This window comes from Andrographis paniculata, unplaced genomic scaffold (assembly GCF_009805555.1).
Source record: "Andrographis paniculata isolate CXL003 unplaced genomic scaffold, ASM980555v1 Contig60END, whole genome shotgun sequence".
NCBI classification, from domain to species: domain Eukaryota; kingdom Viridiplantae; phylum Streptophyta; class Magnoliopsida; order Lamiales; family Acanthaceae; genus Andrographis; species Andrographis paniculata.
In genome coordinates this window covers 4,284,613-4,309,164 of record NW_026137596.1, presented here as the reverse complement: position 1 = coordinate 4,309,164, position 24,552 = coordinate 4,284,613, and the positions used below count along the sequence as shown (strand labels likewise).

Sequence of the window (24,552 nt, the reverse complement as noted above, 5' to 3'; positions counted from 1 at the left end):
AATGTGGTTTGATGTGAATTTGAATTTGGAGGTATTTATTTATTGTATTTAGTTTGAAATATTTTTTATATTTTGAATATAAAAAAATATGCTGATAATATAAAAACTAGTATTTATATTAAATAATTACTTTTTTTTTAAGTGAGTATAGTATATAGTATTTATTATATTAAAGTAAAATAGGTAAAAATATATAATTATATGAAATCAAATCAAATTTTTATTTTTAATATTATTATTTAAAGTGTATATTAAAAATACCATATCAATAATTATTTATACTACATCAAATAACTATTCAAATTTAAATTCTTATTATTTCAATATAAAACACAACCAAACAATATACCTAATAAAAATTAGGCACTAATTATAATGGAGCATATATTTACAATAGTGGATGACTTCAAGTCATCGTCTCATTATGGGATGAGGGACTCTCTGCTTTTTTTTGGCGCTTTCAATATTTTTTTGTATAATACATAAATAAATAATTGAGTAATTATATATATATATATTTTTTAAGCATATATTCGTATATTTACAATTAAACATTTTTGTACTCAAAACATATTTGTAACCTTTTTTTAAATTTATTTACTAAAATAATAAAAAAAAAAATTGAAGAAAATTTTCTTAGTTGTCTTTATTCTTTTAAAAACAATTATTAACCACCCTCACTAAAAGAAAGTATATTAGTTTATCACATAAAATATTACATCAAATCAATATACAAAAAATATAAAATAAAAATACAAATCAAGTATACTAGAAAATACTCCCTCATATTATGTCCACGTCCCACATTCTATGTTGAAAAATAATTATTGTCCGCCTATAAAAAATATAGTATAAATTAAGAAATGTGACCTTTAAATTTGGCTTCATTTTCAACTTTATCCGCCAAAATATAGTATAAATTAAAAAATATGACCATTAGATGCGAACAAATTTCGTAGTTTTCTATATAAATGTTAATATTTGAATAATATTTATTTTACTCCTTCCTGCATCCAAATTTTATTCACGTTTTTTTTTTTAGAAAAAAATCATTTTTCTATACCAAAAAAAAAATTCTTTTCGTTTTTTTAGTAAAAAAATCACTTTTCTTTACCCAACAAAAAAAAAAAAAAGTTTTTTTAGTAAAAAAATCACTTTTCTTTACCCAACATAAAAAAAAAAAAAAATTCTTTACCAAAAAAATAAAAATTTCTATTCACGGAGGGAGTATAAATCAGTGTTGTAAACAAACCAAGGCTCAGTTTAACAATTTGAGTTTCTTAAATTTTTTATTTAAATTTTAATTTAAATAATATTTTTATATAAAAAACATAATATTTTATTTCATAATATATATTATTAAAAATTGTACAGAATGATTTAAAGCCAAAACCAAAATCTATGATAAATTATAGAACATATATATGTGATCATTTTTAGATTGGAGTATTTTTTATTCCTCAACACCATAATATACTTCTCCCAAGACCATAATAATTCAAGAAAAGAAGATAGATTTGGTTTCGAAAAATTTGTATTTCAATTAATATAAATAATTTGTAGAAACAAAAAAAAAAAATAATAATAATATAATATTAATATTTTTTATAAAAATCCTTCCAGAGAATTCTGTTCAATTTTGAATTTTAATTTTGATAGTAATATTTTAAATATAAATATAAATTTAAATGTAATAAAATTAATAAAAATGGAATGTTACTGTTTTTTAAAAAAATAGAAAAAATATAATAATAAAATCTGATATAAAATCTGGCGCTGTACAGACACAAACAACATACATACATACGTCGGTGTTGTGCATACATCAAACACTGCACTCCACTCATTCATTCATTATTATAATATTATTATTAATATTAATATTAATATACACACGTACGGACGACACGACCAGCAGACTACCCTACTGCACCAAATGAAACCCTAAACCCTAATTAAGATCATACATACATATATATATATATATATATATTGAAAAACATATTTATTTATTTATTTAGTTATTTATTTATCAGTAGTGTTCTTGTACTTGGACTCGTCGATCTGAATACCCTCCTCGGCGGCGCGTTCCCCGCCGGACTTATCGAGGGTGCTGAGGCCCCCCTTCCTGCCCATCTCCTGGTACCCCTCCTGCCCTAACTGCTCCTTCCTGGTCTGCCCGCCCCGGCTCCGCCCCTCCGCCAGGTGCTCCTGGGCCTCCAGGCTCTTCCCGCCGGTCCCGCCGGGCACCACCACCTCGCCCTTCCGGGCCCGGGCGTCCAGCTCCTTCCTCTCCTGCCCCGAAGCCATTAATTACTATATATAATTATTCGGAAATTATTTTTGTCGTTGTTCTGACTGACTGATTGAATATGTGTGGAAAGAGGGTTGACATGTTCGAAGGTATTTATAGGGAGTTCCGGGGGGCGGCGGTTGTGCGCCGAATGGGGACAAGTGGACGCCGGCCTGCGGAGATGGCGACGCGTGTCAGGACGGAATGACACGTGGCTTATGCGGGGAGTGATACTTGGACGGGCTGTCTCTCTGTTTGGTTGGAATTTCGAAACGGTGTTTGCGGTTTTTCTTACTTCACCTCATTTTCAAATGTCTTCAAACTTTAAAAAAAATAAATTAAAATTAAAATTAAAAAAAAAATAAATTAAAAAAAAAAAAAAAAAACTGAGGGGTGCGGGTGTTTCGATTTTTATTTTTATTTTTTAGATTTTCTATTTATTTTTTTAGATTAAAAAAAATCAATTTTAAATGTGATTTTTGATTAAGATGCATTTTGTGTAAGATATATATAGAGAATGTTATTCTCGTTGAAATGAGTATTGAATTTAATATAATTTTTTAAAATGAATTGTACAAAACATGTAGGTGAAATTAGATGTATTTGATTCATATTTTAAACATAGATAAAAATATATTTTTTCGTCGTTGTTTAAATTTATATACTCCCCATCCTCAAATCAAAGGGTTTAGGTAGGTTTCGCAGTAGATTAAAAAATAAGATTATTTTATTATAATAGAGGTGTCTAAGAGTTTTTGACGTGGCAGTTGACCTAGAAAGTACGCGACCATGTAAAATTATATATGGCCATGTATATTTCAGTGTATAATTATACATGATCATGTTGTTATACGGCCATGTACAATTATACACGGCAATGTTGTTACAGGGCCATGTATATTTCAGTGTATAATTATACATGGTCATATTATTACACGGCCATATACAATTATACACGGCCATGTTGTTACATGACTATGTATATTTCAGTGTATAATTATACATGACCATGTTGTTACACGGCCGGCCGTGTATCTTTCTGTTTCGGTCTATAATTATAATTTTTTGTTATATTTTTAAATTTTTTTTTTTGAATTTAGAATAATTGATATAGTTAAAATGAAAAAAAAAATAATCATAATATAATTAAAATATATCGATTTTAGTTCAAATATAAGTATTTATCGAGTATTTTCTTTTGGAAGATTTTGTCTAAAATTATACTATTTAGCAAAAAAAACTTCTCTTACAAACATCTAATTAATGTATTGAAATTTTTGCTAAATAGTAGAATTTTAGACAAAATCTTCCAAAAGAACATACTCGATAAATACTTATATTTGAACTAAAATTGATAATATTTTAATTATATTATGATTATTATTTTCCATTTTAACTATATCAACTATTCTAAATTTAAAAAAAAAAAAAAATTTAAAAATATAACAAAAAATTAAAATTTTAGACCGAAACAGAAAGATACACTGCCGTATAGAATTATACGTGGCCTTGTAGCAATATGGTCATGTATAATTATACACTGAAATATGCATGGTCATGTAACAACATGGCCGTGTATAATAATTGTACATGGCCGTGTAACAACATGACCATGTATAACTATATACTGAAATATACATGGCCGTGTAACAACATGGTCATGCATAATTATACACTGAAATATACATGGCCATGTAACAACATGGCCGTGTATAATTGTACATGGCCTTGTACTTTCCAGGTCAACTGCCACGTCACCTCCGTCATGTCCACGTCAGCAATTTCCGTTAGTTTTTTAACGGTGGGACCAAAATTGATAAAAATTGTTTATAATGAGACCAAAATTGATTGAAATTGTTTATATTGGGACCAAAATTGATGAGTTTTTTACATTGAAACTAAAATTGATAAATTTTGGTTATATTGGGTCATAATTGATGAATTTTTTATATGGACCAAAATTGATTTTTTTTCAAATTTTTTTATGTTAATAAAAAAACTGTGTTGATAATATAAAAAGTTGATAATATAAAAATAATATTATTCATAGTTGATGAATAATATATATATTATATTGATTTTTATGTATATTTATATTTTTTAATAATATTTATAAAAAGTTATTCGACTGAATAAAATATTTTTATCCAAATATTAAGAGCAAATAGTAATGATATATATATTTTTTATAACAATAGTAAGTTAAGAAATATAGTAAAAGAAATATCTCCCATCTTCTTCTTGGTCACCTCACCTGTGAAAGAATTTTCTCATTTCGTCTCCCCCACTTCACCCGACCCTACCCCACCAAGGATTTCTAACTTCCCCAAATTATCACCCCTGACCGCACTCTCCTCTATCGTCCCTCCGATCGGCCCATCCACGACCACCGCAGTGCCCTCCACCGACGGATTACAGGCAAGACGCAGTAGAGCTCCCCCCGAGGCGGTGAGTTCACGCGAGGTCGCGCTTTCCCTGATCTTGGTTTATTATTGCCTGATTTCCCCCATCGAACGGTGACACCATCGGCGACGGGCTGTTCCTGGATAATCCTCGAATATCTGCCGGCGGTAAATATAATCTATCTCCACTTCGTTTCCCTCAATTAATTTCAATGGATTTCGCAACGGCCGTTTGGTATTCAGCCTTTTGTTCTCCGTCTTTCGGAGTGCATTCTCAGATCCATAGCCCCTGTTACTGATTTATGTTTAAATTTCTGATGCTTTTTTAGGATCCTTTCGGCCTTACTCCTAAATTGTATATTGAGGAAGAAATTGCTGTGATAAGTGAACACAATAGTGATACTTTCGTATCAAATTGAATAGCAGTGTCTGGTGAATTCTAATATTTTTCTGTGAGTCAATTTTGAGTTATGATCAAGATCAGTGCTTCTGAATGTGGTGTCTCAAATGTTGACTAAAATGTGTTGTTGTGTCTAACATTTTGGCCTTGTTAAGCTGGAAACAGATTTTCTTAGTGACAGTTGTTTTTTAATTCTAATTTTTAGTTATGGGTCTTGCATTATATGCATGGACATATTGCAAAAATGAATTGATATTCAATTTTCCATGAATGCTCGTGGACTCAATATTCCTTTTGAATAAATAAAAATGTTAAACCTTGTTTCTTTCGCCTCTGGAAATCTGTTCAAGGTTCAAATCTTGGAATTGGTGAAGTAGGATTTGAAGAAGATAATAGAATAAAAATACTTGTTTGTTCTGATTTCGAGCTAATATATCTGGATATTGTCTTTGAAACATCATGTTAAAACTTTGTTCAGTTTAAACAATTCTAAGTTCCTTGATCTAAAGTGACTGTCCATCTTCTGCAACCCTTGAGTCCTGGGTATGGTGATTGTTTAGCTATGTGCTATCTGCTAGCTTTCTTGAAACGAAATGCTCTGATGCATCTGTATATCTCATGTTCAGGTTTCTATGTAAATGCAGCCATAAGCCAAATTCACTAAGTTTTGAGATTTTGAAATAAAAAAATCTGTTTCTCCATAATCTAGAATTGAATGTTTTGCAGAATTTTCCTTTTGTTCATCCATATGACTAAAATAACCCAAAATCTGGTCTTTTGAATCCAATTCAAGGAATTATAGCTTCCCATTCCGGTGACATAGATTGTGTAGCTTATGCCCAAAATTTCCAGGTTTATTTAGATTCAACGGATCCTAGGCATTCAATCATGAGCTATTGGACAGTGAAGAATAACTGATGGCTTTCATCAAATATGAATGTATCCTATTTCGCTAGAGAATTCATCAGGGAATAGCAGTTGGATATCTGTAGATGTAGCTGTATTTAGGTATCCATTAAAGTGCGATATTTGTGGTTACAGGTGGTTCCTCTTTTAATGTTCTATATATTCTTTTTTCCTTCTTTTTTTTCATTGTACATAGATGAATTTCGATGTAAATATATTACAACATATTAGGAAGTTAAACTAAATTTGATCCCATTTAAAGTGTTTGATCATATTGAAAATTAAAATAAATCACATTTTGTCTTACTATTAAGTTATGGTACTGATGTGTCTATAGATGTGAACACAACATAGGTGTGTTGGATGAATTATATGCTGACCAGGCTATCTGCACCAACTGCCACATCCACATCTGTTGGAAAGTTGGGGAGGCAGGGGGGGGGGGGGGGTAAAAGAAAATTAAATGGGACCACATTTGATTAATCTTTTTTGTGATTAATCTTAATAGAACTTACTTTCCTAAACCTTATTTACGGCCCATTATTACAATTTCTAGAATTATATTTATTAAACAAAATTTAGAAAGATATTTAGCAAAATCTGATAGAGATTCTACCATATTAAATATAGCGGTATTATCATAATTACCCTTTATTTGTAATGATTTATTAACAATATATTTCTTTAGAGTTAGATTTTACAATAATTTTCATAACCATTATTATATAAAAATTTCTTGTTGCTATATATATATATACATTAAATTTTTTAACCAAAATTTCAACTAGGCATTATTATTATTGTTCTTATTGTTATATTTGCATTATATTTTTTCATATTATGTGATTGTCATGCCTAGATTGTCTAACTGGGCTAAGGTGCAATTGTGCCAAATTCTGTCCATGCAAGATAATTTTGTGCGTTAGCTGCATACCAAAATTAACTTGTATATAAACATCTACCCTAAATACTACAAGGAACATTAATTTGTTTCTTCCTGCTTTGGCGGATGAGAGATAAGCACAAATCTTTATTCATGCTTCTGTATACGCACTGATGCAATCTTCTTATTAGTTGTCTATATGTTGTCTAAATTAATTCGGGGCCTGTTTGGTTGGGGGTATTTGGGCTCAAGTCATTTCAAATCCAATGATTAAATTATAAAAATCTGTTTGGGTAAGGGTGGATTTTTAATCCACAAGGTATTTGAAAACTAACTACTATTTCATTTCAAATCCATCGTAGAAGTGGTCATTTCAATTCCGTCTCTGTTTCGCATCTTAACGCTTTTTTGTTTGGTGATGTTGACATATTTTTCTGGCTTCTCTAGATATTAGTAAAATATATATTTCAAAACAAGGAATTTGAATTATTGATTAATTTCAAATTTAATGAATTCCAAATCTATTAATTTTAAATCACCTCTCAAATACAAATCCTCCTATCCAAATGTCGCCTCAGATCTTTTGGAATCTTTCTTTAACATTTTGGTTCTGTTCCAAGTTTGAGTTATTTTTGGTAGATTGTGATGTGCTTAATATCTTGGAGAAGTCATTAAATGTTATATAATTAAGTTATTTTTTTGTTCATTATTCCTTTTAATGTATTATGAAGTGTTTCTCTGTTAGCTGAAAGATTACACACTAAAGGTATTTTTTTTGTTTGTTTATTCCTCAGATGGATTATATTCACTCTCTTTTATAGCTAGGAGCATCAAAGGAAATTGATGTCTCAATCTATTATTGCTATGTCTTAATTTCCACCCCGATTTGTTTTATGAGGTCAGGCAATTTCTTATGCATCCTTTTTTTTTTCTTCTGTAGGTATAACATTTGCACTATTTCAAAGTTGATTGCATTTTGGTATGTGCAATATGCTATACAGTGATAATTATAAGATATATCATGAACGTTTTAGATCCTTAATTCATATGTGAACACTTGAAGGCCAAGCCGGATGTGATGTAATGTATGGGAAAAAGTTGGAGTTGAAAACTTGAAATTTAGAATTTTGTTTCGAGGGAATAAAAATGAACTGTTATGTTAGAACCTAGTAGATGTGTTTGTTTGTTACATTTATGTTCGCCATCTGATTAGTGGGCTTTTCGTTTTTTTATTTTTTATGCTATTCCCTGGAATATTAGGGCCAGGAATAATAGACTTTTATATTGCTCCAAAATTTTGTAATGTATCTTGAAGAATTGTGCATATTGCAAGCAGGTTTTCCATGTAAACCCAATTCTCTTGCAAGAAAAGATGTGAGGCAATTTTACATGTTTCTGTTTCTGGTGCAGTGTTATTTAATTGGGATCAAGCTTTAATTTCCTTTTTTTTGTTTCTTCCAGCCCGCCTGCCCGTTCGCCACATGAAATTATTAATCCTACTTTTGGAAAAAAGTTTAAAGACCAGTGAATTGTAAAAGCATGGACTCATATGGTGAGCCTCTAAGATTTGTTTTAGATGATGTTAAATTATGTTTGCTTGTTTATATATGTATTCCATGTAAGTCTGAGATATGATGTCTTGCTTCCATGAAGGTTAATGGATGATCCATTTACTTTTAAGTTAGTTCACTAGATCAATTGAGCACCTTTTGTCAATATTATGTTCTTTGTTATTATTTTTATATTTTCTAGAAGTGTGAGTTGTTACTTTCAGACTGAGACATCCATCAACATGAACAGAGCAGACCTTCCCAAGATATTACTTTTCGAAGTCTTGTGAAATATGTCATTCTGTCTGGATGAGTGAAGATTTTATTGTAATTTTTTGAACTGTTTTCGATTTGGTAATTGGTAGTGTTCTTTGTTGAGTTTCTTGAGTTGGAAAGAGAGATAAAATGTTTTTCATAATATAATTTTCCCATCTACGTGACTTCCTTGTCATTATTCTGATTCCTGAAGAAAAAGCGAAGATGTAAAATCATGCTTTCATGATTTAGTCACAATTAGAAAACAAAAGGTGGTGGTAATTCCCACTGAATTGCTTTTGACTTTTCTTTTCCTTCTAACTGCAAGCGGAAGTCCTGGAATCATGCATCCTTGTTGGTTTTTTGTCCATTAGATGTGGTAAATTCATCTTGTATCCTTTCCCACAACTTTGATTTTTTTCCTGTTGCAGATGGTTTTCTACGGGACACATCTGTTGTTGTTGTTACATTGGACTCGAGTGAAGTATATATTGTTGTTAGTTTGTCTACTAGGACAGACACTCAGGTTATATATATTGATCCAACAACTGGAGCTCTTCGCTATACTGCAAAACAGGGCTATGATGTTTTCAAATCCCAAAATGAAGCACTTGATTACATCACCAATGGCTCAAAATGGCTTTGCAAAACTGTAACCCAAGCACGGGCGATATTAGGCTATGCAGCCCTTGGCAGCTTTGCGTTACTGCTGGTTGCAACGAAGTTGTCTGCAAGCATACCAAATTTACCTGGTGGAGGATGTGTTTATACTGTAACCGAAAGCCAGTGGATAAAAGTTTCTCTTCAAAACCCTCAGCCACAGAGTAAAACTGAAAATAAAAATATTCAAGAATTGACTGAGCTTGATATAGATGGGAAACATTATTTCTGTGAAACTAGAGATATTACTCGCCCTTTTCCAAGCCGTCTGCCTGTGCAGAATCCTGACGAAGAATTTGTTTGGAATAAATGGTTCTCAATGCCTTTCAAAGAGATTGGGCTTTCACTGCATTGTGTCATTCTTTTGCAGGTTTTAGTCACACTTGGTATTTTTACATATGTTCTATCTAAACTATACTTATCTTGACTTTTTTATTTTATTTTTTTGAACATTCTCTTATTTTTTTTATGAGCTCTTTAGTATCAATGAATGATGTTATTGATTACTGAAATTTATGCAGCTCCATGCCCTTTGAGTGATAGTCTTTACATTGAAAGTATGTTTCAAAATGAAATTTTGATGTTTTTAAGGTTGTATCCTGTGAATACCAACGACTCATTTGTAATTAGTGGAGTTTCCCAGAGAACTTTATCACTTTCACTTTTTATGAGCCATAGGAAGTGATATATTTTCTTTTCCTAATGCTAAAAGCCTATGTAGAATTTACAATTTATGTAGCAGCATGTTCGGTTGAATACACTTGAGGTGTCAACTGTTGCCAGCTTGAAAAGTTATATCTAAATTAAAATGCTTAAATTATGCCTAAATGCTTTTGGACCAAATCTTTCTAGTAGGTAGTCCTGTACTGTTTTTGTTCTTTTACTAATTTCATTTTGTAGCCAAGGGTTTGAGACAATGAATTTATGACAGGTTTGGAGTTAGGATGGGGAACAAGCACAAAAACCAACTGATGTTAAGTCCTTAAATGTGCATGCCCAAATTGCTTAGATAGAAAGTCTGAAAACTTTGACGGCATTTGAATGTAGATCTAATGAAACTGTTTCTTTAGTTCAAGGAATAAACTAATCTAGCTGCCATGTACTAGCATGCATAACCTTCAGTGGTTAATTTGCAAATGATTTGAGCCATACTTCTTATACATTCAATTTGTTCCCATTGAAAAATGCTTAGATGAATATTACCCACTACTATAGTGAGCTTGTAGTCTTGTACCTTTTATCTTTGAGAAACTTTTCAATGTAACATTTACATTTCAAAACCTTGATCACTTAGCTTTATTACAGCTGAAACATTTTCTGTGTTGTTTTCCCATCTGATAGAATTTACATGAATCGTGGCAATAAGGAGTAGATATCTTACTCATGTGAAAGTTCCCTTTTATTACTTAATTATTACCCCTTCTATCTTTTACTTGGCTTGATTCAGTACTCAGTCATAAACTGACATATCTTTTTCCTCATTTTGGTTAAGTGTCATCCGAACCAACAAAGTACTGCAGTTAGACCAGTATAGTTGGCAGCACTAAACAATCTAATCATTTAATGTAGAGCATTTTACGATAAAAAATTTGAAATACTAGAAGCATTTTATTGTAATCTGAATTATCATCCCTCTGGTAATACTCAATTCTACTTTCCACTAATTACAAGCAAAGCATTTCTCAAAGATTATATAATTTATCATTCGCCAAACTCTATTACCTTTAATAGAAAGAATCTTAAGCTTCCAAACTACTTGAGTGTGCTAATCAAACTTCTGTCGCAGTTAGTATAAGAACATAGAAAACTTGCTATAATAGAACTCGTGAATCTTGTTGTTCTGTAATGAATATGGAACATTCACACTACAGATTGGCTGGGGAACAGATGATTGCTGCATGAAGGTTGAATGCTTTGTAGAAACTTATGTGCATTATGTTCCCAATAATTATCTAAATAAAAATGAAATTTTCTTTAACTCTTAAAGACACAGCTTATATGCTTTCAAACTGCTCTTGTTTTTCCCACTATCATGCAAACTATTCGCTTTTCCGTGTTTATGTTTGCATAAATACTCAATATTCAATTCCAAGCAGTCGATTAATCTTTAATAATGTGCACCTGTTTCTCAAAGGTTGTTATTGACATTCTTGAAGGTATTTTAGTCTGATGCTTTTGTTATTGTAGATAATTGTGTTGACTGGTTAATGACACACTCAATTATGTTGTAAAGGGTTTTGCAGAGCAGAGGACTTTTGGCAGTCTTGGGCAGCAGGAAGGTTTCGTTGCACTCACTGCTCGCCGTAGTAGGCTGCATCCTGGGACTAGGTACCTAGCGAGAGGTTTAAACTCGTGTTATGGCACAGGTGATATACATATATATGTATTTATATATCTTCACTATTTTTGAAGGGTTTTTGCTTGATTTGAGTCTCCTTTTTCTTTTTCGGATAAAGTTCTGTTATATTAAGCATGCATAATTATGCAGAATTTACTTAAAATGATGATTTATAAGTCCATGGGCAAAATTTTGCTTGGTCCAAAGTTCTTTCATTATGTGCATTATCCTGTTGCATCATCTACGTTTGAGTTGTATCATACATTGAACTTATTTTGAAACTGTGTTGTTGAATTGTATAAAAATATGTTGAACCATTTATGAAATTTGCTGAACCATATAAAAGACACCATGGTACTAAATTGTTGAACTACGGTGTAAATCTGTTGAACTATAATGCAAATATATTGAGCATATTTTGTAAATTTGTTCAACACTTTTAACAACAAAATATTATTGAACCATAGTGTAAATCTGCTAAACTACACAAAAATTGTTGAGCCACGTGTAAATCTATTAAACCGCAACCACATAAGAAAATCTGCCTCTGCATCACTGAAAATTATTATGTTGTCTGCAAGATCTGTTTTGATGTAATATAAATTGACTATTTGATGTGATTTTTTTTATATTGAATAAATTTTAGATGTTATATTTAACTAGAAACTATAGCTTTGTTCTCATTGAGTTTTTCATTTTTAGCTTTCTTATGTAATCTCAAAATTCCCTATAGAAAACATATGAAATTTACATACAAAACAGCACATCCAACAACTATTTCACCCAAAAATCAATACGCAAACACACAGACACAAAAAATCAAGTGAACAAACCTGATTTGTATGATATAATAATTTTTGGAGGGAAAAAAATAGGTTACTATAGAGGGATGGTATGTAAGTTGTTTGAAAACACAACCAAACAGTCCTCGATGCATTGTTGGGGCAGAATATAAAGCCTTGGCAAATTTAGTATGTGAGGTCTTATGAATACAATAGTTGATGAGAGAGATTGATCACAAACTTGATCTTCCAGAAAAATTAAGGTGTGACATGCTTTGTTTATAGCATCTCCGGTATTCCATGAACAGACAAAGCATATCAAAATTAATTTTCACTTTGCTTGCAACAAATTCCAAGAAGGATTTTGCTCTATATAATATGTATAGTTGTAAGATTCACTAAGACATATATTCTCAAAGAATTATGTAGAGTACAGATCACTCATGTTCAAAAAAACTAGTTGGGCATGATATACATATATATATGTTCCAGCTTAACCGGGGAGAGGTGTTGACTATATATATAAGTATCGATGTAGATAGGATATTTCTAATGATTAGAATATGATTACTATTTCTGTTTAGATAGGCTCCTAACTGTGTATATATGTGTGTAACCTAACCTTATTAAATAAGAAATATCACATTCACACAAAATATAATATGCATAATTATTCATCCCCTTTTGTTGCCTATCCTCTTCGGCAGTTGTAACATTGTTTGACAGTTTCTTATGGTATGTTTACATGATGAATGGCATGTAAGTGTTTTTACTACCTGGTTTATGCAGCCACATTGTTTTCTATCAGTATTTATTATCATAGTACTTTCCACAAGGGTGTTCATTCACATGTGACCAATTGCTTGTTATGCCAGGCAATGAAGTAGAATGCGAACAACTTGTTTGGGTTCCAAAAAAGGCAGGACAAAGTATTCCTTTCAACACTTATATTTGGCGTAGAGGCACCATTCCTATGTGGTGGGGTGCTGAATTAAAACTTACAGCTGCAGAAGCAGAAATATATGTCTCTGATCGTGACCCTTATAAAGGAAGTGCCCAATACTATCAGAGGTTGTCTAAACGATATGATGCACGAAATCTGGATGTAGCTAGTGGAGGGCATCCAAAAAGAAGTGCTTTGATTCCAATTGTATGTGTGAACTTACTGAGAAATGGAGAGGGGAAATCAGAATCGATTCTAGTTCAGCATTTTGAAGAATCTTTGAACTATATTCGTTCCACTGGAAGCCTTCCATACACACGAATTCATTTAATAAATTATGATTGGCATGCTAGTGTAAAGCTGAAAGGAGAACAACAGACAATTGAAGGACTATGGTATCTTCTAAAGGCTCCTACAATTTCTATAAGCATTTCTGAGGGTGATTATTTACCTTCACGACAAAAAATTAACAATTGCAAAGGCGAAGTTATATATAGTGAGGACTATGATGGCGCCTTCTGCTTAAGATCACATCAAAATGGAGTTATACGTTTCAACTGCGCCGATTCATTGGATAGAACAAATGCTGCTAGTTTTTTTGGTGCACTTCAGGTTTTTGCTGAGCAATGCAGACGATTAGGCATATCACTTGACAGTGATTTAGCACATGGTTATAACTCTCCTGGTAACTACTCTGGATATGTTGCCCCACTGCCTCCTGGTTGGGAAAAAAGGTCTGATGCAGTGACTGGGAAAACATATTATATTGATCATAACACGAGGACAACTACTTGGAATCATCCTTGTCCAGACAAACCTTGGAAAAGGTTTGACATGACTTTTGAGGAGTTCAAGAGATCTACAATCCTGTCACCTGTGAACCAATTGGCTGATATTTTTTTAATTGCTGGTGACATTCATGCAACTTTATACACGGGGTCCAAAGCCATGCACAGTCAAATTCTTAGCATTTTTAGTGAGGATGCAGGCAAGTTTAAGCAGTTCTCTGCAGCACAGAATGTGAAAATCACATTACAGAGAAGATATAAGAATGCAGTTGTAGATAGCTCGAGGCAGAAGCAATTAGAAATTTTTCTGGGACTAAGGCTCTTCAAGCATTTTCCTTCAGTCATGTTCCATCCCTTGAATGTATGTAATTGTCGGATTCCACCATTTATCTTGCTTTGTGTCCTTGATGTGTTTTCTGCTTTGCTCTTTCTCCTCTTTCAAGCTCTATATTGTTTAATAACCATCTTATTTTCATTTTTAATCTGTTTAAAGCATCCTGTCATTTGTTTTTAGTTATTTGACTTAAATTTATCACTGTCCTTGCCTTTAGAAGTCTTTTATTTGATGTCTTTGGTAAATTTCACGCAAACAAACTTTTTCTCTTTCTATCACTCTGTTGGTAGGTTGTCCTAGAACTTTCTTAGCTGCAGCATCAAAGTGTGTTACATTTACAAATCAATTCTTAGATCTTTTGAATTTCAGTTTCTCATCTGTAAAGAATATTTATTAACTATGATTGAGGAAAGATGAATATGTTATGTTATATGTATATAGAATAAAAGATGAATATGTTATGCTATATGTATATAGAATAAAAAGTTATTAAAGTACATTGGTGCCAATCTCTTTGAGGAAATTCAGCAACGCAATTGTACCGTATGCACTGCTCTTGCCTCCACCAATCATTGGGTCAACAAGCAGTTTATACGGGGCATTGCCATGGCTTACTGACTGGATTTTAGTTTGGAGTGAAACAATATAAGTGCTAGAATGTTGAAATTTATGCTATGTTAATTGAACTTGGAGATTTATCATGCCTGGATAAGAGATCGCTGCAGCTCCACGCACGGATTTAAATAATTAGGTCACTTATATTCATTAGGAGAACTAGTGCTGTAAACATTAAGTTCTTGTTTGCTAATCATCATCGTCATCTAAGGCCTAAGCTTTTATCTCACCGTGAGGGATTTCTGATGGCTTTTTCACTCCATATGCTACAGTTCTTATGTATGGAATACATACAAATTCAGAAGAAAAAGCATAAGTTACTTTACCATCTCAGTGGTGTTCTTTATCTGTAGCATGTAAGGTATCTATAATATTTGAGGGGAAATTTTCAGATCACAACTCTCAGGTTTATTTGAAATGGGTATGATGTTTGAGGTTCATATGCTTTACTGTTCCAAGACAGTACTTATATCTTAATATTTTTCTGTTTAGTTGTCGGTATTGAGATTTATAAATGACTAGTGGGTGACTATCAATATCTGCAAGCATTCTCCAATTCAATCAATGCTATGCATTAATTTGTTGATTATATTATTATTATTTTTAATTAAGTTTCCGTACATGCTAATTTTTTATTGATCTCATACTGAAGCCACCTGTATTTTACGATTTATGATGATTCCTTAGGTACCTTCACGTCCCTTTGGATGCTTTTTGAAGCCGGTTCCGAGCATGTTTTCATCTTCTGATGGTGGAGCAAGTCTCTTGAGTTTCAAAAGAAAAGACCTTATATGGGTACTCAATTTAATGCTATATGTATAAGGACTTAAAAAATCGATGACCCTGTTTTTTAGGAAAAAAAAAAAAAAATTGTTATTTGAAGTATTAATATAACCTATGTCATCTTTTCATTTGTTTATGCATACAACAGGTTTCTGCACAAGCTGCAGATGTAGTTGAACTCTTTATCTATCTTGGCGAGCCGTGCCATGTCTGCCAGCTTCTTCTTACTGTGGCACATGGTGCTGATGATGCTACTTTTCCTGCATCAGTTGATGTTAGAACTGGGCGATATCTGGATGGACTTAAACTTGTTCTTGAGGTCTGGTACATCTCATCTCTTCATTGATCTTCTGAACTTTCTTGAGCAACAATTTTTTACATAGTTTTTCCATCTTGATTTCATAGTATTGTTATGTTCCTTCTGAACCTTGTGAATTGTGATAGTAAGTCTTTGGAATGCTGACTTGCCTTCCCAGTTGACAAGAATAATGATAATGAGTAACTTAAGAGGTCATGAAATGTTGTAGCTAAGGCTAGACTATTGAACTAATTGAGACCACTAACAATTGTTTTAGCTTGCCTTTGGTGATACCAGTTAGGACTTGGGATGGTTGAACCATTGGATCAAGAATTTTAGTGAAGGATAAAAAAAATGCTTCAAAAACCACACTGGATTTGGAAGCATTCCATGCCCACTAATTTTATAGGTCCCTCCGGGCCTTAACTGCTGCTGGGGAGTGCAGTTGCAGTATATCTTCAATGCATACTGAGAGATTCACCATATGATGTGAGAATCTGTAACTAACTGTGTATGGAAGCAGGTGTTGGAGGCAGTGAGACACTAGGGTTGTGTTTGGTACAGTGAATTGGCGGGGATGAGTAAGAGAAATGGAAGTTTAGAATTAGATCATTTTCATTTCTCTCGTATTCGAAAGAAATGAATGTTGCAGTATTATTTTTTTTTAGTTTTTTATCTCTTCTGTTCTATTGAAATCTTTTAATTTTTAAAAATTATATTATTTCAAGTTTACAAAAATCACATTAAATTTATTATTCAAGAATTTAATTTTTACGATTTTTAAAAAAATTGTACTAACATATAATCTTACACAACATCGTATATAATTTATAAGTTTTTTAAAACAGTCACCAAAAATATTTTTTCATGAATTCTCACTCGTTAAAACTCTTTTTTGTCCAATTAATCCTTTATTTTTTGTTCGATCCATTCAAAAAGCTCTATTTTTTTTTACATTTTTATTTTACCAAACAAGAGAATTAATTCTCATTCTCGGTCAATTGATTTTCTCTTGCAATTCTATTCTCTATTATCACTTTTCTGAGATTCCATTCTTGGCACCAAACGACCCCTAGGAATCAACCTTATTATAGGAAGTTTTAGAAGTTCAACCTTTTTGAAGTCATATAAATCATAGAATTGATAGCCAACAGCTGGAATCCAGTCACTTCTAGAGTTTAACCAATGCTTTCATTAACCTTATTTACTTTTCTGTTATCTGTTTGTTCTACTATTCATCATGAGCTTTGTGATAGTGACAAGGTTGATAAATATTTAGCATGCAGACTTTCATTGTCTTTAGAGTCTAAATCTAACATTAACTCTTAACAGGGAGCTTCCTTACCTCAATGTGCAAATGGGACAAACATTCTGATTCCATTGACAGGACCCATCAGCCAAGAAGATATGGCTGTTACTGGAGCAGGTACGCGTTTGCATGCCCAAGAGAACTCTAGCCCTTCAAGTTTATATGATTTTGAAGAACTGGAAGGAGAAGTGGATTTTCTTACTAGGGTTGTTGCCATAACATTTTATCCTGCCGTGGCTGGACAGGGTCCAATGACAATTGGTGAGGTATGAAAAGTCAGAACAACCAATATTTGAAGAAACTTATAGATAGATCAATATTTATTTTGGTTGCTTATGCAGGTAGAGATCCTTGGAGTTTCTCTTCCGTGGAGGTCAATACTTTCCCATGAAAAAAGTGGTGCTAGGTTCATTCCACACGCAAATGGTCATCCAAAGGAAAGCAAACCTGTTGTTTCTGAAACAGATGCTAATCCTTTCGCTGCTTCTATAACAAATAATGAGCCTAATCCATTTCAACCAGAATCATCGCCCAGCCCCCTGATAGACCTTTTAACTGGAGAATTACTTCCAGATCCCATTTCTCAACCAGTTGCAGACACTGTGGTTCACAAAGAGAGTGACTTGCTTGACTTTTTGGATGGTGGCACCACTCAGCTAGTTTCTGATGGAACTGACCACTTGAAGGATGGTGCATCACAAAGACCTTCTGATATTGGTTCGCAACAGTACCTTAGATCTTTTAAACTCCTTGCTGGTCCCCACTGGGTAAGTTTATTGCTGAATAAATATTTAACTTGTAACATGCCTGTTTATTTGCTGCTGAATTTCTGGTCTTCTTTGATATGTTTGTTGTGTACAGACATTCCATATTTTCTTGATTATACAGTAAGTTTGACCCCTTACAACTTCTACCAGCCATGCATCTGTGATTAATGGAACATGATCGTGTAACCTTCATGCATCTATGATTTATAGAAGACATGAATGTTCTGCTATTGTATGCTGGTAATGATGCTCAAAATAGTAGATGCCACGGGTCTGAATTCAATTTTCAACACATGTAACCAAACACATTTTGTGCATGAACTTATCACATTGCAAGTGTTGATTATTATTTTTAAATAATTACTGACTGAGATCTCAATGTAGTATGGAAGTGTTGCTTTAACCTACAATCTGTTATTCATCTCCCATCTGATTTAACCAAACGCTGGTCACACAGCCTGATGCTTTGATAAGGGAATGATTGTTCCCAGCATTGATTAAAATGATTGAATTGTTTGCTAAGTGTGAAGTATGAGCGTTTGTTTTCATCCATTTGTTAGATTGAGTTCTTTGTATGGTGCTGATGCTGAGTTAGATCGTAGTAGAATTAATAATTGTATTGCTGCAAGTTTCAAGAAAGTTGTTTGATTTTCAGTATTAAACTTTTAAACATGTAATATTCCAAATTCAAATTGGTTTAAGAAATAAGTTAACTATAAAAGTATAATTATATAATTATTGAATCTGGTATAAAGAAGTCCAGATCAGTTTTTGATCCTTCCAACTATTTTTGTTTCTCGTTTAATATGAATAAAAAGATAACAATGACTAGTTTCTCATTAGAGCATACTGTACCAAGAATAGGTAACAGAGGAATATGTCTTCTTTGTCATTTTTTCCAGGATTTATGTCTTGAATTTGCAAACTCATTTGGCATTTCAGGGTATTTGTGAATTGTTTCCAAGTAAATTTAATCTCTTTTAATTTAACTTTTACTTCTGTTCTTTGGCTGTGATTATCTTCATATTTGTAGCTTTGGTTGAGGGAATCTTACATTTTAATGGTATATGCTCATAGTACACCACGAAACTCTTGATCACTTACATTTTATCTATAATTCTATTAGTTATGCAAACCATGTATGCCAATGTATTTCCTTCGAAATTTTCATGTTATCATATACCTTGATCACGTTTCTTATTGTTTTATCGAAATGATATTTGAGAATATCATGATATTTTTTAAACTTGTGCCATGTTTCAATAGAAGCAAACTTGTCTTCTTATTTCTGTCTTTAATGCAATTAGGAGGACAGAAGATTAGATTTCAATGAAGCTATTAAACTTGAGATAGAACGCCTTCGGCTGAACCTTTCTGCTGCTGAAAGAGATAGAGCACTTTTATCCATAGGCATTGATCCTGCCAGTATAAACCCCAATATGCTACTTGAGGATTCGTACATGGGGATATTGCACAGGGTTGCTGGTGCCCTTGCTGTACTTGGGCAAGCTTCTGTAGAAGACAAAATTACAGCTTCAATTGGGCTTGGAATAGTTGAGGAGAACTCTGTTGATTTCTGGAACATTAACTCCATTGAGGCTAGGTGTTCTCTAGGTTCATGTCAAGTTCGGCATGAAACTGGGCAAGGTGTGGGGTTATCCCCGGCATCCTCTCCTTCTGTGGCCTCAGAATCCATCTTTGTCTGTTCAGAATGTGGTAAAAGAGTTTGTAAAGTGTGTTCTGCAGGAAAAGGAGCTCTTCTCCTTAGAGCTTTTAACTCAAAGGATGTGTCAGGCTACAATGGTCTAACTCAGGGTGGAGCAATTCCTGGATTTTCAATTGATACATCTTCTAATCGCTCAGTGTCACTTGATGGGGTTATCTGTAGAAGATGTTGCAACGAAGTTGTCCTTGATTCATTGATTTTGGACTATGTTAGGGTTTTGATCAGCGAGCGAAGAAAAACTCGTGTAGATGCTGCTGCAGAGAAAGCGCTGAATCACTTGTTTGGGTTGTCTTCAATAAATTCTATTCTTGAGAAGGATCAACCTTTAAATAGTCAAGGAACTGATGGGGTATTACAGAAGCTGACAGATGGAGAAGAATCACTTGCAGAGTTCCCATTTGCCAGCTTTCTACACCCGGTATTTGGATTTGCTTTTATTTTCCTTTCTCATATTGGTTTATGTAATATTACTGAATGCTATTTCTTCTTAGGGTGTTTTTTTTTTTTTTTTTTGAATTATTAATGTAGATAATATTATTTTATCCAACCTAATCACATAGTTACTATGCACTATAATAGCCTGAAATTAAACAAAGCCCGGCATAGTGGTAGCATACTTAAGGATTATTAATCTCTCCCTTGTAGGTAAAATTAAATAATATTAAGATAGGAGTATTAATTTTATTATATAATTAGGGGTATTTCCTAAAGTGCACTGGCCGAACTGCTGTGGCTGCTATTTAAACCAATAGTGCAAATTTTCCTACTCTGGGTAATATCATATTAATTGTGGTCTCTTATGAATATGGTATTAATACTGGTCAAATTTATAGTGTGGATTGGTGGATGATAAATCTTGTTTATTGCATTTATTGGTTGAAAATAGTGGATCGAGAATTTTATTACTAGTGTCTTTGAGGAAAAAATTACTCCTCTTATCTTTGGATTGCCAAAAAAATGAACTGGAGTGATGGATAAGGATGGGATATGTGGAGTATTTTGCCACACCATGTGGTTTTCAAAGGTTTTCCAATTCTCGTTGTCCTGCATTCCCATCTATAAACTTTGAGTCCTCTTCATTGTTCCCTCCTTTCAGTTTATTAGGTAAAGTAGGTTGTCATCACTTATTGTTTTAATCATTCCTAACTTATATACTAATTTGATGTTTGGAAGTCGCATATTCTTATGAGCCATTTCATCTTTTATGTATTGTTCATCTATTACAGCAATCAATGAGGATTAATCATATTTAATTCAAAATTATTGTTGCTGTATTGGAATGCTTTTCTGTGTGAATGTTAGCTTTTATCTTCTTTTATGTAGGTTGAGACTGCAGCAGGTTCTGCACCCTTACTATCATTGGTATCTCCCCTAAATTCTGGGGAAAAGGAATCATTTTGGAGAGCTCCCTCCACTGTGTCATCAGTGGAATTTGTTATGGTCCTTAGTGATACTTCTGATGTCTCAGGTGTTGTCCTGCTGGTTAGTCCATGTGGGTATTCAGCCTCTGATGCACCTACTGTAAGTGCGCTCCCAGCTATCTCTTAACTATTTATTGACTAGACTTGCAATGGGTAAACTTCTTACTGATTGGGTGTATATGTTTCGCAAGAAACCAAATTCTGGTTGAGATTTGTTTTACCTGCCATGTATGTTCAAACTTGTGATCTTCGTTCCTAGGCGCACAAGCTTTACTTTACCTGCATGGCTTGTTAATCTTAAGTGGACAGTTTTTGCTAAGCTATAAAACTTGGGCCCCGTGCAGCACCTATACATGGGCGTAATATTGCCATCTTGTTCATGTGAATTGGACAGTTGGTCTGCTTATTGGGCTATGTTTACTACTGCTGCACAGTAAACAGGATGAATATAACATCTGAAGTTACTGCCTTGTAATTTATCCTGAGGGGAGCAAACCTAGTGCTAAGAAAAAGAGCTAGAGTGGTAGTACAAGTTTACCTTTGTTGTTACATACCGGTACCAACCGATAAGTGATAGCTGAAACTCTTTATTTTCTTTGTTGGTATTTGTTAGTATTGTAGATTTTGGTGGCTATTCACTTCATATTGGAGTTGGGGTCTTTGCTGTTGTCCCCAACTTTACTCATTTTCATATCTGCTGTACCAAAATCTTCATAGAATTGCATTGAATATCGAAATTGTATCCTTCCATTTTTTGAACTTGGCATTGATCAGTTCTCTATGTCTGCAAGTTGATAATTGACATGCCTAGTGGTTACATTGTGAATCTTGAACTGTTCCTGTAATTTGTGTATTCAACAATCTTCACCAAACCTAATCTTGTATGCTAGCATCTGACAGTTTGTCTTCTCTCCTTTCCACAGCCCTTAGTGCTTCCAACTACTTAATTTGAAACTGCTGTATACCCTGTCTAAAACCGAAAATTGTGCCACTACCCACACCTGTTATGTATGCCATACTACATTTTTGTAAAAGCTCACCTGATATCTCTTAATAATGAAAAAGAAAACATTAAAACAAAATTATATTTGCGTAATTCTTTTGTACTTATTGTTGATTTGCAACTTACGTCGCTCAAGTTTGCCTGGCTGATTGGTTTTTTTCTGCTCTATGTACAGGTGCAAATATGGGTTAGCAATAAAATAGACAAGGACGAAAAGGTATGTACAGGGAAGTGGGATATGATGTCTCTGATTGCATCGTCTCCTGAGCTCTGTGGCCCTGAAAAGTCATTTAAAAACAATAAGCTACCCAGGCATGTGAAATTGTCATTCAGGAATACTATCCGTTGTCGCATCATCTGGATCACCCTCCGTCTTCCAAGAGTTGGATCTAATTCTGTCAACTTCGAAAAAGAATTTCACAATTTGTCAATGGATGAAAATCCTTTCTCACAATACAGCAGACGCTCTTCTTTTGGTGGGGAATTTGACAGCGATCCATGTCTTCATGCCAAAAGAATTTTAGTGGTAGGAAGAAGTGTGAGAAGAGACACAGGGCTAGCTCCGCAAGTTTCTGACCAAATAAATGTCAGAAACTGGTTGGAGAGACCTCCACAGCTGAACAGATTCAAGGTGAAGATTAATCTTACCAAACTACTCTTAATACAAGTTTACTTTACATTGTTTGTCTTTCGCTATTACTATGAAGTATTTACCTATTGAAATAAGTTATTTCAAATTCAGTGGATGAGAATCGCTTTTGTACTTTTCAGGTTCCTATTGAGGTTGAAAGGCCAATCGACAACGACCTTAGTTTGGAACAGTTTCTATCCCCAGCTTCACCTATGGTAGCTGGATTTCGTCTGGATGGTTTCAGTGCAGTGAAGCAGCGCGTTAACCATTCACCGTTCACGGCTGAAGATATATGGGGCACGAACCTTCTTCTTGAAGAGAGGTTCATATCTCCGGCAGTGTTGTATATCCAAGTGTCTGTCCTTCAGGTACTTGCTAAGATTCCTCTCTCTACTTATATTTTCAAAACTGTTTTCCCATTGTTTATGAAAATTTCTCCCTCTAAAAACTATCTCATCCAAAACCTATTTACTTCATTTCTATTCAAAATATCACATTCAATCCCTATTTTTATCTGATCAAAACGTCTGTTCTTTTTTTGATTATTTACTATTTCCAAACCTACCCGAAAACGCCAAAACATTCTCAAAGCATATCTGAACACACTTAGTTATCAAGATTTCTAGTTTGTGCTGTAGATATTAGGTGACTAAAGCTAGGAGTAGAAACTTTGATGAACCCTTCAAGAAAGTGATCAGCTCTAGGAATCGATGACTAAAAAAAGATTCCATCATGCTCCTAGAATCATCAGCTGTTGGATCCTTACAACTCTGACATTATTTCCCTTTCCACCATTTTTATTGTTCTACTTTACTTACTCTCGGGTTTTCACATTCGTTTGAAAATATGAATCTCTGAACAAAAGAACTATCTTAGGTTCTTATACTCTGATCTGACCTATTGACAGGAGTCCCACAAAATGGTGACAGTTGCTGAGTATCGGCTACCAGAAGTGAAGCCCGGGACAGCCATGTATTTTGACTTTCCTCGACAGATAAGCAGCAGCCGCATCAGCTTCAGACTTCTTGGAGACATAGCTGCATTCTCAGACGATCCGGCAGAACAAGATAGCTCGGAGAATAGAGGAGCTCATCTGTGGCCTGCAGGTTTATCTTTAGTTAACAGAATTAAGCTGTACTATTATGCTGATCCCTACGAACTCGGAAAATGGGCGAGCCTATCGGCTGTCTGATTCAAGGAAAAGATTTGATTTTGAACATTGTCTGTCTGTAATGGCGGTAATATTAAGTAAGGTATGCTTCCTGATTTCCTTCTTTATTTTTTTTTTTTTTCATTTTATTTGTGGATTTTTAACATTTCACCACATTTGTTGGGGATCATTTCATAAGCTCTTTAATAGGTTACCTATCCCTATCATACATATTTGTTTGTTGATTCTTCTTGTAGTTTCACGTGTTGTTGGACAATGATTTTTTGTAGTTATTACAAAGCTTTGGACTTGAGT

General features: G+C 33.4%; 2 protein-coding genes across 6 annotated transcripts; one reads left to right on the top strand and one right to left on the bottom strand.

Moving 5' to 3' along the window:
* Nucleotides 1-1,744: 1,744 nt before the first annotated feature.
* On the bottom strand, nt 1,745-2,387 carry LOC127259271 (late embryogenesis abundant protein EMB564). Its single transcript, XM_051286478.1, has one exon. The coding sequence runs from the start codon at nt 2,308-2,310 to the stop codon at nt 2,026-2,028; it is 285 nt and encodes a 94-aa protein (XP_051142435.1). The 5' UTR covers nt 2,311-2,387; the 3' UTR covers nt 1,745-2,025.
* A 2,142-nt stretch (nt 2,388-4,529) lies between these two features.
* LOC127259362 (probable phosphoinositide phosphatase SAC9) lies at nt 4,530-24,552 on the top strand. 5 transcript variants are annotated; one of them, XM_051286657.1, is made up of 15 exons: nt 4,530-4,863; nt 7,825-7,863; nt 8,346-8,436; nt 9,121-9,719; nt 11,583-11,715; nt 13,345-14,561; nt 15,837-15,944; nt 16,081-16,251; nt 17,563-17,805; nt 17,881-18,306; nt 19,614-20,450; nt 21,356-21,553; nt 22,632-23,087; nt 23,228-23,455; nt 23,995-24,552. In XM_051286657.1, the coding sequence occupies exons 3-15, from the start codon at nt 8,424-8,426 to the stop codon at nt 24,277-24,279; spliced, it is 4,914 nt and encodes a 1,637-aa protein (XP_051142614.1). In that variant the 5' UTR covers nt 4,530-4,863; nt 7,825-7,863; nt 8,346-8,423; the 3' UTR covers nt 24,280-24,552. The 5 variants fall into 5 exon arrangements, with proteins under 5 accessions (XP_051142614.1, XP_051142612.1, XP_051142613.1 ...); XM_051286655.1 differs by lacking the exon at nt 7,825-7,863 and adding an exon at nt 7,679-7,782; XM_051286656.1 differs by lacking the exon at nt 7,825-7,863.